Here is a 13,435-nt window from a genome sequence, read left to right on the forward strand (position 1 = left end):
TAGATACTATGAATGCAAAAATATCAGATCTCAAAAGGGAGGTAACATGGAATGAAAGACTATGATCCAACAAGACTAGAGCTACCACAGAGAAATTAGGAGACAGCCCTGAAAGGAGAGGCAAAAAAATGGATCCCCAAGTGCAGTGTTTCTCAATGGACATTGTAAATAATCGTTTTTTTCGTTTTATAAGACCCACCAAATTATAAGACGCACCCCAAATTTGGAGAAAAAAAGAGAGAGAAAAAAAAATATAGGGTCTGTTTTGTAATCCAGTGGTGTTTTATCAGGGAGAGGGGGCAGCAGCGGAGCGGGGGTCACAGGAGGCGGGACGGTACTGGATTACTGCAGTGCTGCCAGTAGTACAGAGGGGGGGCACAGATACTCACTGCGGACTCTGCTCTGTGCGGTGCTGGTGACGCGGGCTCTGCTGTGTGCGGTGCTGGTGAAGCAGGCTCTGCTGTGTGCGGTGCTGGTGAAGCAGGCTCTGCTGTGTGCGGGGCTGGTGACACGGACTCTGCTGTGTGCGGAGCTGGTGAAGCAGGCTCTGCTGTGTGCGGTGCTGGTGAAGCAGGCTCTGCTGTGTGCGGGGCTGGTGACACGGACTCTGCTGTGTGCGGTGCTGGTGAAGCAGGCTCTGCTGTGTGCGGGGCTGGTGAAGCAGGCTCTGCTGTGTGCGGTGCTGGTGACACGGACTCTGCTGTGTGCGGAGCTGGTGAAGCAGGCTCTGCTGTGTGCGGTGCTGGTGAAGCAGGCTCTGCTGTGTGCGGGGCTGGTGACACGGACTCTGCTGTGTGCGGTGCTGGTGAAGCAGGCTCTGCTGTGTGCGGTGCTGGTGAAGCAGGCTCTGCTGTGTGCGGGGCTGGTGAAGCAGGCTCTGCTGTGTGCGGGGCTGGTGACACGGACTCTGCTGTGTGCGGGGATGGTGACACGGACTCTGCTGTGTGCGGGGCTGGTGACGCGGGCTCTGCTGTGTGCGGGGCTGGTGACGCGGCTCTCCTCTGTGCGGGGCTGGTGACGCGGCGAGTCAACGGCCATTCTAAAGATGTCGGCGGTGACGGCTTCAAATAATGTCGGCTGGAGTCAGCACCTGCCAGATGAGGGCTTCATCTGTGCACATGCTGACTCTAGGCGCCATTATTTGAAGCCCTGACCGCCGACATCTTCAGAATGACCACCCGCCGTGCAGAGCCGCACCACCCAATGCACAGACCAGCGTGGGCAGCACACCGCATAGCATTACCCCTGCCTCCTTTGACCCCTCTTCAGCATCTCTCGGTAAATTACATTCGGATTTTAAGACTCGCCCCTCATTTTCCTCCCAAATTTTTGGGAGCAAAAGTGCGTCTTAAGCTATGTTCACACTAGAAAAATGATTTTTCTTAAGAAATTTCTTAAGAAATTTCTTAAGAGTGCACCTGTGTTAAAAAACGCACCAAAAACGCACCTGCGTTTTTGGTGCGTTTTAGGTCCGTTTTTGGTGCGTTTTAGGTCCGTTTTTGGCAGGGCTGTGGAGTCGGTAAGCCAAACCTTCGACTCCGACTCCGACTCCTCAAATTCTCTTGCACCGACTCCGACTCCGGCTCCGACTCCGACTCCGGCTCCGACTCCGACTCCTACATACATTGCTTATAGTTAGGTGAAAAATTTATTGTAGTACATGAATATGTGTATGTGAACATCAGACATTTAATAATTTTTATGATACAATAATCAAGATATTTGGATAGAACATAAAATATATTTATTGGAATACAACTTTAGAACACAAAAAACTGTAATAAATTGTAAATATGTAATACACTATGTAATATACAGTAGATTACATATATATCTTGTGTGTGTGTATATACACTGTATATATATATATATTATATATATTACATATTTACAATTTATTAGTTTTTTTGTGTTCTAAAGTTGTATTCCAATAAATATTTTATGTTCTATCCAAATATCTTGATTATTGTATCATAAAAACAATTAAATGTCTGATGTTCACCAGGGCTGTGGAGTCGGTAAGCCAAACCTTCGACTCCGACTCCGACTCCGACTCCTCAAATTCTCTTGCACCGACTCCGACTCCGGCTCCGACTCCGACTCCTACATATATTGCTTATAGTTAGGTGAAAAATTTATTGTAGTACATGAACATGTGTATGTGAACATCAGACATTTAATAATTTTTATGATACAATAATCAAGATATTTGGATAGAACATAAAATATATTTATTGGAATACAACTTTAGAACACAAAAAACTGTAATAAATTGTAAATATGTAATACACTATGTAATATACAGTAGATTACATATATATCTTGTGTGTGTATATACACTGTATATATATATATATATATATATATATATATATATATATATATATTACATATTTACAATTTATTAGTTTTTTGTGTTCTAAAGTTGTATTCCAATAAATATTTTATGTTCTATCCAAATATCTTGATTATTGTATCATAAAAACAATTAGATGTCTGATGTTCACATTGTACTACAATAAATTTTTCACTTAAATATAAGCATTATACTAAATGTTATTATTTAGTAAAATATTCAGCACATTCTGCATTGCACTCCTGTCCCCAATTTATTATATATTTTAGGAGTCGGAGTCGGTGCATTTTATACCGACTCCGACTCCGACTCCACCAAAATGAGCTCCGACTCCGACTCCACGACTCCGACTCCGACTCCACAGCCCTGATGTTCACATTGTACTACAATAAATTTTTCACTTAAATATAAGCATTATACTAAATGTTGTTATTTAGTAAAATATTCAGCACATTCTGCATTGCACTCCTGTCCCCAATTTATTATATATTTTAGGAGTCGGTGCATTTTATACCGACTCCGACTCCGACTCCACCAAAATGAGCTCCGACTCCGACTCCGACTCCACGACTCCGACTCCGACTCCACAGCCCTGGTTTTTGGTGCGTTTTTACCGCTGGTTGCTCCCTGCGTTATTGTGCCAATTATCTATGGCAAAAAACGCAGTTAGCTGCAGAAAAGAAGTGACATGCTCATTCTTTTTCTTAAGAAAATCTACTGAAAGAATTTTCTTAAGAAAAAAACGCAGTGTGTGCACAGCTAATTTTTTTTGCCATAGGTTTTGCTGGGGAATGTCTGCAGAAAGGTTACAAGAATTTCTCAAGAAATTTCTGCAGCAAAAACGGACCAAAAACGGACCAAAAACGCAGGTAAAAAACGCAGTGTGTGAACACAGCCTTATAATCCGAAAAATACGACACATTCAGTACTCATACATCTCCTACTCAGTAATGTGTACCCTAAACATAGTGTATGAAATCTAATATGCAACTCAATTCAATAACTGAAAAGACCAATTGCAACAGGGGAAAGTACCAAGTCAGGTTGTATAATTCTTCACAGGACCTTTTATGCTGGTGTAATGCATATAAACTATAAAGAAATAGGCAATGAAGTATCATGGATACCTTGTGACATTCTGCACTGCTAGGTCACTGTGAAACTCCCCCAATCATTCACAGGGATTTTTACAGTGACCTAGCAGTGCAGCATGTCACAAGGTATCTGTGACACATCATTGCCTATTTATTTGTGGTACCTTAGTTTATATGCATTATACCAGTATACAAGGTCTTATGAATATTTATATGATGTGACCCGGTGCTTTCCCATTACAATGGGTCTTTTCATTTATTGAATTCAGTTGCATATTTGAGCCATTTTTTTATGTTTTGACTCATATTGAATAGATTTAGTCTCAGATTTATTTTTATTACAATACTCCTATTTATATATACCGTAGGTTTTTGTACAGCTATGACCTCAATTGCACTTTCCCATCTGCCACTTTCATAGATTCCATACGCTATATTTAGGGTTGGGTATGAGATCTATGAGTACTGATTGTAACTTACAATGTCGCTGTAGCCATTGAGGAACATTGCACTTGGGGATCCGTGTTTTGCCTCTCATTTCAGGGCCGTCTCCATAGACTTTAATTTCTCTGTGATAGTTCTAATCCTGTTAGACTGCTATGATCTATGTTGCCTCCTTTTTTTTACCATTTGATGTTTTTGTATTTCTAGTATATAATAAAATATATTTATAATATATTATTCTCCTATGGCTCCCTTTAGTCTTCTGCAGATTTTACCTTTTTTATACTTTTTGCTAAAAACTGCATGTTTAAAAGCTTGCTTACAGTCTGGTCAGCCACCACATGGTTTGCAGGCAGGCAGGCATATGTCTACCCAGCTGGACAGCAGCCTGGGCTGCCAACCATCCAGAAATATCAGGACAGTCACTAAAAATAGGGCACTTTTTTTCCTATGTTCGTAAAACGAAATTAAGGTGTCCGTGATTTTATTTATTTATTTAGTTTTTTTAAGCTGGAGAAGGTTACATAGTTTATTTTGACTGTAATTCTCATCATTTTACCGTTCACAGTGAATGCAGCAGATGTCTTCATATCAGAATTATGCGCTGTAGACTCGTACAGAACTGGCCAAAAGTATTCGCACCCCTGCAATTCTGTTAGATAATACTCAATTTCTTCTTCAAAATGCTTGCAATCACAAATTCTAAAAATCAAATCATTGATCATTTCACACAAAACTCCAAAAATGGGCTACACAAAAGTATTGGCACCCTTAGCCTAAGGGCGGCTTTGCACGTTGCAACATCGCACGTGCGATGTCGGTGGGGTCAAATCGAAAGTGACGCACATCCGGCGTCACTTTCGACATTGTAGTGTGTAAATTCTAGATGATACGATAACGACGCTTTTGCGCTCGTTAATCGTATCATCGGTGTAATCTCCGACATTTCCATAATGCCGGTGCCGCGACAGGTACGATGTAGTTCCTCGTTCCTGCGGCAGCACACATCGCTGTGTGTGAAGCCGCTGGAGCAAGGAACATCACCTTACCTGCCGCCGGCGGCTATGCGGAAGGAAGGAGGTGGGCGGGATGTTTACATCCTGCTCATCTCCGCCCCTCCGCTTCTATTGGCCGCCTGCCATGTGACGTCGCTCTAACGTTGTACGACCCGCCCCCTTAGGAAGGAGGCGGGACGCCGGCCAGAACGACGTCGCACGCCAGGTGAGTGCATGTGAAGCTGCCGTAGCGATAATGTTCGCTACAGCAGCTATCACAAGATATCGCTGCTGCGACAGGGGCGGGGACTATCGCGTGCGACATCGCAGCATCGGCTTGCGATGTCGCAACGTGCAAAGCCCGCCTAATACTTGGTTGCACAACCTTTAGCCAAAATAACTGCGAACAACCGCTTCCGGTAACCATCAATGAGATTCTTACAATGCTCTGCTGGAATTTTAGACCATTCTTCTTTGGCAAACTGCTCCAGGTCCCTGAGATTTGAAGGGTGCCTTCTCCAAATTGCCATTTTGAGATCTCTCCACAGGTATTCTATGGGATTCAGGTCTGGACTCATTGCTGGCCACTTTAGTAGTCTCCAGTGCTTTCTCTCAAACCATTTTCTAGTGTTTTTTGAAGTGTGTTTTGGGTCATTGTCCTGCTGGAAGACCCATGACCTCTGAGGGAGACCCAGCTTTCTCACACTGGGCCCTACATTATGCTGCACAATTTGTTGGTAGTCTTCAGACTTCATAATGCCATACATGGTCAAGCAGTCCATTGCCAGAGGCAGCAAAGCAACCCCAAAACATCAGGGAACCTCCGCCATGTTTGACTGTAGGGACCGTGTTCTTTTCTTTGAATGCCTCCTTTTTTTTTTTTTTTCTCCTGTAAACTCTGTTGATGGATTTTCCCAAATAGCTCTACTTTTGTCTCATCTGACCAGAGAACATTCTTCCAAAATGTTTTGGGCTTTCTCAGGTAAGTTTTGGCAAACTCCAGCCTGGCTTTTTTTATGTCTCGAGTTAAGAAGTGGGGTCTTCCTAGGTATCCTACCATACAGTCCCTTTTCATTCAGACGCCGATGGATAGTACAGGTTGACACTATTGTACCCTCGTACTGCAGGGCAGCTTGATCTTGTTTGGATGTTAGTCGAGGTTCTTTATCTACCATCCGCACAATCTTGCGTTGAAATCTCTCGTCAATTTTTTCTTTTCCTTCCACATCTAGGGAGGTTAGCCACAGTGCCAGGGGCTTTAAACTTGTTGATGACACTGCGCACCGTAGACACAGGAACTTTCAGGTCTTTGGAGATGGACTTGTAGCATTGAGATTGCTCATGCTTCCTCACAATTTGGATTCTCAATTCCTCAGACAGTTCTTTGGTCTTCTTTCTTTTCTCCATGCTCAATGTGGTACACACAAGGACACAGGACAGAGGTTGAGTCAACTTTAATCCATGTCAACTGGCTGCAAGTGTGATTTAGTTATTGCCAACACCTGTTAGGTGCCACAGGTAAGTTACAGGTGCTGTTAATTACACAAATTAGAGAAGCATCACATGATTTTTCAAACAGTGCCAATACTTTTGTCCACACCCTTTTTTATGTTTGGTGTGGAATTATATCCAATTTGGCCTTATGACAAATTTTTTTTTTTCTTTTCATTGAAGACAAATTAAATGAAGATAATAATACCAAAGAATTTGTGATTGCAATCATTTTCAAGAAGGAACTGAGTATCATCTGACAGAATTGCAGGGGTGCCAATACTTTTGTCCAGCACTGTATCACGTAATGATTTGTTATGATTTTAAAATGTGTCCATAAAAAATATTGGCTGTCCATGATCATTTTCATAAGACATTTTGCAAAAGCATAACACGTTGAGTGGTCAATCCTGACGGCAACGCTAGTGATCAGGGTGTACGTACCAGATGAAGAAGCACTGGGTTACCATAGATCGGCACGTCGCTCAGATGTGTCTCCTAGTGTTTTGGGTTGTTTTTTTTTCTAAATCTGGGCTGTGTCTTATAGTAAAGTACATCCTATAGTCAGTAAAATTCCATATATTTATGTGCATTAATAGGTATATTATTAGGGTATATTAGATGTCCTTCATTGGGGCATCCTCACTATTGATTCAAACTGAGAAAAACTGCTAAACTAGCAATAATGTGGTAATACATTGATGGCTATTCATCCTGATGGCCACTGTGTAATACTTTTATTTCTTCCACATTGACCAAAAAGTCAGGCTTACCACTGCGTTCCCTAGAATATTGGCTATATCTCAAAGCCAAGAAGGGTTATCATCGTAGCCAGGGTGTCACTGGGCTGCTAGAGATGTTACATTGGCATTGATAGGTGTGTATGGTCCAATTTTGGAGTAAGGATCAATTTAAAGGGACTCTGCCAGGTCCCCTAACGGTCAGAAACCACCTCTATGGCATTATAATTGCCAATCGTTGCCCTTTTTAATAATTTCTTTTGTGCCACAGTAAAATTTCTATGATTTTAAAAAAATAAATTCTTCAGCTTGGCATATGCAACAGAGTCCGGACTATTCCGGTGGATGTTCGATGCCCCCAGACTTGTTTTACCTTAGACCCTGAAATTGGGCTCCTCTGGTAGTGACTTGCATCCTCCATATATGAGGTCAGGAGGACGTGCTGGGGGGAGGTCATTCTATTATGTTTATTGTTCCTATAAAATAGAATAAGGGGATCATTATTGTGACTGACTGCAAAAGCCATATGCAACATAGGATAGTCCCAGTATATGGTGCTATACAGGGGTCTTCCCATTGGGGATATGCCCTCTTAACTAAAGATACTTCTTCCCAGCAGCTATCTACACAGCTTGTGTTTTGTGTAAATCGACATTACTCAAGACTCCCCTTCCACCATCATGGCTATGAGCAATGATAGTATTTCCAGAGCACCGAAGATTTTTTTTTCTCATTATGTATTTCTGAATATATATATTGTCTATAACATAATGTACATTTACATATTGCCTTTTACCCCCCCCCCCAGTGTAAACCTAAAAGGTGGTACAACAAAAGACCAGGAATCGAAATTTGCTCATCGGTTCTCATATAAGATGGACTATCCAGAAATGGGATTGTGTATCATTATCAACAACAAGAACTTTCTTCCAACCACAAGTAAGCTAGATGGATGTAGTCGTACGTCCTTTCAATAAACGTGATGCAGTATGTTTTGTGTGCTTGATAAAATGTGGAGATTCATCAGGCGCGCAATCACATTGAAGTCTCCAATCCTTACGAACTGTTTTTTTTTTGTTTTTTTTTTCCAGTTTGTGAATGTAATTATGCAAATAAACTTTTATTTTCTCATTTCTTTTGTAATACGGACAATAGTTTTAAGATATATACTTCTTCTTTTCCAAAGTATGTGTGGAATAATTATATTTTCAATACTTCTCAGAAGTCTACAAATAGCAAGCACAAATTACTAGCCATTTAAAAAAAAAAAAAAAATAAATATTAGTGAGTGTATTTTGTTTTCGTGTTCAGTAGCATCCTTTTATTAGCGGTGTCATATTGGCATGAAAGTGCAAACCTGGCGCAGCGAGCCCATCCATGAGCCCCAAGGTTGGCCATTAGTTTGAAGTCTGAGTTGTACTTTTTTCATTTTCAAAGTCTTTGATTTCGGTAAACATTCGATGTGAAAGCCAAAGTAGACATTTATTAGGTTTATTCTTTGAACATCGTTATACAACATATGTAACACATTATATTAATTTGTGCAGGTAAGAACTTTCAAAAATAGACTTCTTCATAGTATATCTTTTATTATCATAATTAGAAAAATGCAAAGTGAGCAAAAGAGAAAAGTAAATCAAATCATTATTTGGTGTAATCATCGCTTGTGCCGACCCTTAAGGCTGCTTTACACCAGACAATCTATCGTGCGATAGATCGTCGGGGTCACGGTTTTGGTGACGCACATCCGGCATCGCTGGCGATGCCGGCCTGTGTGACACCTCCTAGTGACGCAGTATCGCTCACAAATCGTGAGTCGTGTACTGCTCGCTAGGTTCCATAATATCGTTTAATTTAGTTGTTCATCGTTTCCGTGGTAGCACACGCCGCTCCGTGTGACACCCCGGGAACGATGAACAGCAGCTCACCTGCGTCACGCGGCTGCCGCCGGCTATGTGAAGGAAGGAGGTGGGCGGGATGTTTACGTCCCGCTCATCTCCGCCCCTCCGCTTCCGTTGGCCGGCGGCCGTGTGACGTCGCTGTGACACCGAACGTCCCTCCCACTCCAGGTAGTGGACGTTCGCCGCCCACAGCGTGGTCGCACGAGAGGTAAGTACGTGTGACGGGGGTTACCGACTTTGTGCGACACGGGCAGCGATTTGCCCGTGATGCAAAAAGGACGGGGGCGGGTACGATCGATTGTGAAATTGCACAATCGGTCGTACCGTGTAAAGCAGCCTTTAGAGTATTAGCATAACACACTATATCAGATCGAGTATGGCGTATTGAACAGAATCATACATAAATATCAATGGTATTGGTAGTTATATAGCTATCAGATGAGTATAAATCGAAAAATAAAATGCAAGAGCTGTGCAGAAGAATAAATCTCAATAAATAAAATTATGAAGATGTCCTTTATACCAGGGCTAGAATAAATAAAATTATGAAGATGTCCTTTATACCAGGGCTAGTGCAGTGGTGCCACTTCCCCGACGCGCATTTCAGCGACCTTGCCTTTTTTCCTGGGGAGTAAACTAATCCATAGCAGTACTGTTGAATCGCTGTGCATATATAAGTGACCAGGCGACCGCAGGGTAAAGTCCCCTAGGGGGGGCTAACAAATACAGTGAAAAGTGGAAAAAAAAAAAAACCACACAAAGTTCACCCCACTTTTTCCCCCATTTAAAAATGAAGATCATCTAAAAAAATACACATGTGGAATCTCAAAAGTGTGTTAGTGTGTGTGTGTGTGTTTTTTGTTTTGTTTTTTGGTTTTTTTTTTAGCTTCAATACCACAACAAATATTGTAACAAGCAATCAAAATGGTATCAATAAAAATGCCCACATGTGGTTTTATCGGCCAAAAAGTGAAAATGTTCCAGGTTTCAGCAAAATATCAATGTGTTGTTTTTTTCACAATGTCACTGCTCTTTTACATATTTTTTTTTTCTGCTTAGTGTCTTCCAATACACTATGTGGTAAAATTAATTATATTATTCAAAAGTATGACTCGTCCCACAAAATAATAAGCCCTCAAAAAACGAAAACACAAATTGGCCATATTGGGAAGCAATTAATGGTGTCCTCATTGCTGATAATCACAGGCAGATACTCCTCCATCATGCAATACCATCAGGAAAGTGTCTGATGGGCCCCAAATCTATTCTGCAGGAGAAAAATGACCCCAACATACAGCCAGTGTCATTAAGAACTATTTTTAGCGTAAAGAAGAACAAGACGTCCTGGATGTGATGATGTGGCTGCACAGAGCCCTGAGCTCGACATCATCACGTATGTCTGGGATTACATGAAGAGAGAAGCATTTCCACAAGTCTCATACACAGAATGTCTGTGGTTAGCTTTCCAAGGTATTTGGAACAACCTCCCAGCAGAGTTCCTCCAGAAACTGTACAGAGAAGGATTGATGCCCTTTGAGGGTACAGAGTGGTCACCCCAAATATTGATCTGATTTAGATTTCAGCTTTGTTCATTTTAATTTGCATTTTGTTAATTGTTAAAAATAAACTTTGAAAACCTTCTTCCTTTGCAGCATTATTCCTTACCTACCTGAAACTTTTGCACAGTGTTGTATATCCCTATATCATATATGAATATAGTCATGGCCTAAAATTTTGAGACTGACAAATTTTATTTTTTTTTACTTTTACATAGTTTGCTGCTTCAGTGTCGTTAGATCTTTTAGTCAATGTTTCTATGGCTACTTAAGTACAATTATCTTCATTTTATAAATTTTTAAACTTTTATTGACCTATCCATGAAGTTTTTACAAAGACTCCCTATTTACAGTGTTGAACCTCCTTTTCTTCAGACTTCTGCACTTTGCCGTGATGCTGGATATCGGCTTTTGGGCCAAACTCTGGCTGATGACCTATTCTTGCCTAATCGGTGCATGAACATCATAATTTTTCTGTTTTTGTTTGCCCACCAACTTTTTGAAGATTAACCATAGGTTTTCTGGAATTAAAATTTGGGTTATTTCCTCGCTATGAATGCAAAATTTCAATGTACTGTTCACATAGCCACTTTATCACTTTTACCCTATGACATTGTCTCCATCATGTTGAAAAGAGCAATGTTCATCAACAAATTGATGCTGGATCTTTAAGAGAAACTGCCCTTAAGCCTGCTTTACACGTTGCAATTTCGCATACGATATCGTTTGCGATTTGCAACGCCCCCATCGTATGTGCGTCACGTTCAATTTGTTGAACGTACCGCACAAACTATTTAACCCCCGTCACATGTACTTACCCGTCCATACGACCTCGATGTGGGCGGCGAACGTCCACTTCCTGGAGGGGGAGGGACGTTCAGCATCGACGTCACGCGGCAGCTGGCCAATAAAAGCGGAGGGGCGGAGATGAGCGGGATGTAAACATCCCACCCACCTCCTTCCTTCCGCATTGTCGGCGGGAGCCGCGGACGGAAGTAAGCTGTCGTTCAATGTTCCCGGGGTGTCACACACTGCGATGTGTGCTGCCTCGGGAACATTGAACAACCCGACGTTCAATCTTTGAGGAATGAACGACATGCATGCGATGAACGGAGTTTCGTTCAATCGCAATTGCACGGAGGTTTTACACGCTACAATCATACTTACGATGCCGAATGTGCGTCACTTACGACGTGACCCCGCCGACACATCGTAAGATTTATTGTAGCAAGTAAAGCGGCCTTAAGAGGAGGTTTAGATACCATTTTTTTTTTTATTTATAGCCATGTTCTTAGGCAAAATTTTCAGTGAACCCACTGACTTGGATGAAAAGCAACCACACATGAATGATCGCGATGTCACAGCGCAGGAACCCCGCAATCGCCATGACAAAAAAAGGCAACATAAAATTAGGAATAAAACGTATGTGAAAAAAATGTGCAAACAATAAAAAATGCTTGTTTTTTCAGCTGCTTTTATCCTGCCAAAGCATGATTTTTATGTGCAGAAAATCTGCACATACAAAAGCATTATGCGCACATACCCTTACCCCAGTTCTCTGCTGTCCAATCCCTGTACTTCCTGCAGAATGTCAGTTTGTCTTTGATGTTGATATTGGAGAGAAGTGGCTTCTTTGCTGCCATTCTAGACACCATGCAACCTCCAAAAGCCTTAAACTCACTGTGTGTGCACTTACTCCTGCCTGCTGCCATTCCTGAGCAAGCTCTGCACTGGAGTTGAACCGATTCTGTAGCTGAATATTCTTTAGGAGATGGTTCTGACACTTGGCAACGACAACAACCGGTTATTTTGTAGTATTAACATTCAGTGCAAACAGGGTTTTTGTGATTAAGTTAATTTTCATGACATGGAATGACTCTGCAATTCATCTGATCGTTCCTCATAACATTGTTGAGTTAATGCTAATTGCTAGCAAAGTGAAGCAGCACCTTTCTTTTCTTTTTTTTTTTTTTTAAATAAAAATTTGTGTCAGTGTCAACTTTTTGCCGCAATGGTACAAATCCTTAACCCCACTGTTCTAGAACTTCTTTTTTTACAAGCTGTAATGTTTTATCTCTAGGGATGGGAATGAGGAATGGGACCGATCTGGATGCACAAAGACTGCAGAGCACCTTCAAAGCCTTGGGCTACAAGGTCAACATTTACAATGATCAGAATTGTGCTGATATTTATGGGAGACTTAAAAAAGGCAAGTCATGGGCAATATTTTTTATTTTCAGTTCTAATTTTACTACTGTTCCTATGCCAAAACTGTCAGTTGGTCATGTGTCTTTCACTGGGCAATAGTATTACCTTACCTTTCATTTTCAGTATGAAAATGGCCCATAAATACATCATGTGAATACAGAGAAATGTTATCGTTTTTTCTACAGTAAGCAGTCAAGGCATCATGTTATATGATTATTGGTTTTAGCCTTCTCTTGTATATTAATGAATGACAAACCATTCCCAGGCTGCATGCATCACCTGTTAGGCTCCCTGTAATGGCATAGCTCACTCATAAAAACAATTACACTGTACTGGTTTATGGGGTATTTTACTGTATGCCTCTGTAAAGGAAAGCGCAGTACACTATGCTTTACTGTACAGTGGAAGAAGGTGTACCAATACATACTGATCCCCAGTGCAAGGTACTCTTGTCACACACTAGATGAATGGTGCCCTTTTGATAGATACAACAAAATGTTGAGAGTTTTGCAGTACATGCATTGAGCTCAGGTTCTGTTCACACAAGTTTTAGTTACTTTATAGGTGGACAAATGTCTTTAAAGTAAAGTTGGCGCATTCCATGATTAAGACCTATTTAGGTTGAAACGCGTAGGAAATAGCTCCTCTGT

The 13,435-nt window shown here is 41.4% G+C and overlaps 1 protein-coding gene across 1 annotated transcript in view; it reads left to right on the forward strand.

Moving 5' to 3' along the window:
* The window catches only part of LOC142308966 (caspase-3-like), a 68,379-nt gene that overhangs the window by 40,333 nt on the left and 14,611 nt on the right, over positions 1-13,435 (forward strand). The window contains exons 3-4 of the mRNA XM_075347147.1: positions 7,929-8,059; positions 12,658-12,786. Of these exons, the coding sequence (XP_075203262.1) occupies positions 7,929-8,059; positions 12,658-12,786 (260 nt within the window). The remainder of the gene's footprint in view (positions 1-7,928; positions 8,060-12,657; positions 12,787-13,435) is intronic.

This window comes from Anomaloglossus baeobatrachus, chromosome 1 (genome assembly GCF_048569485.1).
Source record: "Anomaloglossus baeobatrachus isolate aAnoBae1 chromosome 1, aAnoBae1.hap1, whole genome shotgun sequence".
Lineage (NCBI taxonomy): Eukaryota > Metazoa > Chordata > Amphibia > Anura > Aromobatidae > Anomaloglossus > Anomaloglossus baeobatrachus.